The sequence below is a fragment of the Echinops telfairi genome, unplaced genomic scaffold, assembly GCF_000313985.2.
Source record: "Echinops telfairi isolate 266 unplaced genomic scaffold, ASM31398v2 ScPeMD7_7412;HRSCAF=8450, whole genome shotgun sequence".
In the NCBI taxonomy this organism is placed as follows: Eukaryota; Metazoa; Chordata; class Mammalia; order Afrosoricida; family Tenrecidae; genus Echinops; species Echinops telfairi.
In genome coordinates, this window is record NW_022111312.1 from 7,470,669 (window position 1) to 7,473,933 (window position 3,265).

Here is a 3,265-nt window from a genome sequence, read left to right on the forward strand (position 1 = left end):
TGTGTGTGTGTGTGTGTGTGTGTGTGTGTGTGTGTGTGTGTAGGGTCCTCATCTGAGTAGTTTCCTCATAGAACGAGGACAAGGGACACAGAGGCACAAAGGGAAACCACACGAGGGAAGGTACCGGCAGTGGCCTGGCGTGCTAGGGAGGGTAGAGGTGCATGGCAGGACTGGAATCCAGAAAAGGTAGGAATGGGTCCTGCCCACCTCTCCATATTAGCCGCACTTCTAGTCGGTGGTACACACGGAGGACAGTAGGTGTTTCTGTTCTGACGGAATGCTGGGATGGCAGCCCTTGTTATCTGTTGTTGAGTGCCACAGCGTAGATTTAGGGGATGATCGGGCGGAGTAGAATGGCCCCAGTGGCCTTCCTAAGTTGCCATCTATAGACGGAAGCAGAATGCCTGGGCTTCTCGTGAGTCCAAACTTCTGATCTTAGCTTAAGCACTGCACTGTCAAGGCCCCATAAGGGCAGGCCTAGGGCACGACCTGGCACAGAACTGGGCGGTGTTCAGTTCTGATGTACACTGGGTCACTAAGAATCAGGAGCCAACTGAGGGCAACTGACAAGGACACCATCTTTAGCCCAAGGCTCCTCAGCGGTGCTTTGTCCCTCCTCGGTGCCCTGCCCCTTTGTGGCCGTGTCCCCTATATAGCCCCTCCACCCCACCCTTCAGGATGGCCCAGCAGAAGCCCAGATCTAGGCCTCTTCCAATTGGCCCACGAGTGAGGCCAAAATCCCGCCAAGCTTTGATAGCGCCTATCAATCACTATTCGTTTGTATTCTAAGTGTTGTGGAAAAATGGCAAGGTGCTATTCAGAGACGGTGAGGTCCAATTCTTGGACTGGTGAGAGCTGCCACACAATCTCACACACACACACACACACACACACACACACACACACACACACACACACACACACACACACACACACACACACACACACACACGCATGCACATACTCCAGCGGTTCTGGAAACAGTGGGGGGGGGGCATTGTTCTAGAGGTAAACAAAGAGATAAGGGTGGAGGCCCCCAGGGCTTAGTGTGAGCCCCCCCCTCCTGCAGGGAAGAAGCCAGCTGTGCACAAGTCCAGGGTGGAGGAATGATCTTCGAGAAAAAGGGGGCCATCCGGGGCTGCCTCCTTCCAAGCAGCACCCTGGAGGGTGCTGACAGCGCACCCATTTTGCAGACTGGGAAAGCGAGGCCTGGTGGGGAATCTGTCTGTGGCCCACATTTGTTGGTGAGTGGGGATGGGTGGCAGCTGGGAACCGAGCTCAGCTGGGGCTCCCTGCAGCTCCTCCGTGCCCCCAGCCTCCTCTCCCAGCAACTGTGACCTGTGCTTTACTTCTAGAACAGAGCTGCCTCTGTTCCACCTCCAGACCCCAAATTAAACCAACTCAGGAAGTGTTCAGGCTCGCTGACTCCTGGCTGTGTTCAAAGGCCCCACGTGACAGGTGTGAAGACTGGAAAGCTGGGGTGGGGTGGGGTGCTGCAGCCCCCAGCAGGCAGCCAGCCCAGGGGAGGCAGACAGCCCGTGTACTGGACCCAATCAGTCTGAAGAACCTGCGTGCGGCAGCCTGCTGGCCGCCGCTCATGACTCGGTCCCATCCTTCTCCCAGGAATGGAAGGCTTCTCCCCAGACTTCTCTACAAGTTGAGGGGGCAGGGCTTATCCGATGGGGGAGGGAGAACTCACCCCTGCTGCCATCCTACCTCTGCCACAGGGCTGAGAGGCTGAGGCTTGAGGCTTGTGGGCCCCAGGGAGAGATTCCCTCCCTGGGCTCCCACAGGGAGGAGAAGTAGCATAATTGGAGACAAGGGGGGGATCCCCCCTTTAACCCTTGATGTCACCAGGCTCCCAGAAAGCAAACACACAGACACACATGCATTGAAAGGGCTGTACCCGGTGGGCTGTTGCATCTGGTTGGTTCATAGTCAGCCAGGGCTCAGAGGGGCCACTTCTGGCATGCTCAGGAGGAGGGCCTGGGTTGGGGAGGGGGCAGGCAGAAAAGGTAACCATGACCTTTCACAGAGAACCGAATTCTGACCTGAGTCTCTGAGTGGGGTAAACTTATGGCATCAGGCTGCTAACTGAGAGGGTGGGGTTTGGGCCCATCCCGAGGTGTCTCAGTATAAAGGCCTAGTGATCTACAACCCCCGGAAATCAGCTCTTGGAGACAGTGGGGGATGCGCAGGTCTGCCTGGACACACGCTGGGGCCACTCGCTGGCAACTGGAACGCTGCATCCCCGGGGATGAATGGAGGTCACACAGCTAGACTGTGGCAGGGGACTCACGGGTCTTGAGTTTGGGGGTCGCAGTTCCCCCTGCCTTCCTACCCTTTGCCAGCCACAACCTGAGGTGGGTGTGGGAAAAAGGGGTGGACCAGGGACCATAAGGCCATAGGGTCTGGCTTTCCCACTAGAACTAGAACGACTAGGGTTTAAATCCTGAGGGTCACTTCCTCACGGCAGGACCCACTGCTGACACTCAGCTTTCAGAGCTGTGAAAGGGGAGAATTATAGTGCATCCTTCCCCACTCATAGAGCTACAGTAAAGATGGCACCAAGGGACTTGGAAGACGATAGGGCAGAGGCTGGCAGACCAGCTGAGGGGCTAGGGCAGCCCTCAGCCTGTCATAGGACAGGCAGTGTGTGGAAGCACAACTGAGCCCGGTGACAGTGACCCAGAGTCGGTGGTTGCCTTTGCCCAGCGAGGCAGAGTGGAGTATGTGCCGCAAAGACTGCATGACCTGCAGCTGCTCCCGCCATTAAGGGCCCATCAGCTTGGTGCCATCTCACAATGACCAACACAACAAAACACTGCCCGGCCCTGCAACCGCCTCACAATCATTCCGACGTGTTTACCTGCGCCCATCTCTCGTAGACCCTTCCCCTTCTTCGCTTGCCTTCAAAGAGACAAAAATGTTGACTCTCGGATTCACCGCCCCCCACAATACGCTGACCTTTGCTTTTGCAACAGCTGTGGCTCTTGTTCAGAACCACTCTCTCTTGGGCCCCTTACAAGCCGTTTCTGGAGGATGCAGTGGGGAACTCTTCCAAGTGTCAAGAAACCAAGTTGCCACGCACCCCTTCAGAGCCACAGGTGTGGCTTAACCGGTGGCATCAGGTGCCACGTGGAGTCACTTCAAGCAGCAGTCACTTACTTGCAGTTTTTACATTTGAGGCCAAAGAGCATCCCCTTCCCGCAGACGGTGCAGGTTTGGGACATCCAGTACTTGGTGGAGAACCTGTGGGGAGAGA

General features: G+C 56.5%; 1 protein-coding gene across 1 annotated transcript in view; it reads right to left on the reverse strand.

The window, feature by feature from the left end:
- Window positions 1-3,265, reverse strand: part of KSR2 (kinase suppressor of ras 2) — a 402,980-nt gene that overhangs the window by 105,209 nt on the left and 294,506 nt on the right. The window contains 1 exon segment of the mRNA XM_045296853.1: window positions 3,169-3,252. Coding sequence (XP_045152788.1) covers window positions 3,169-3,252 — 84 coding nt within the window.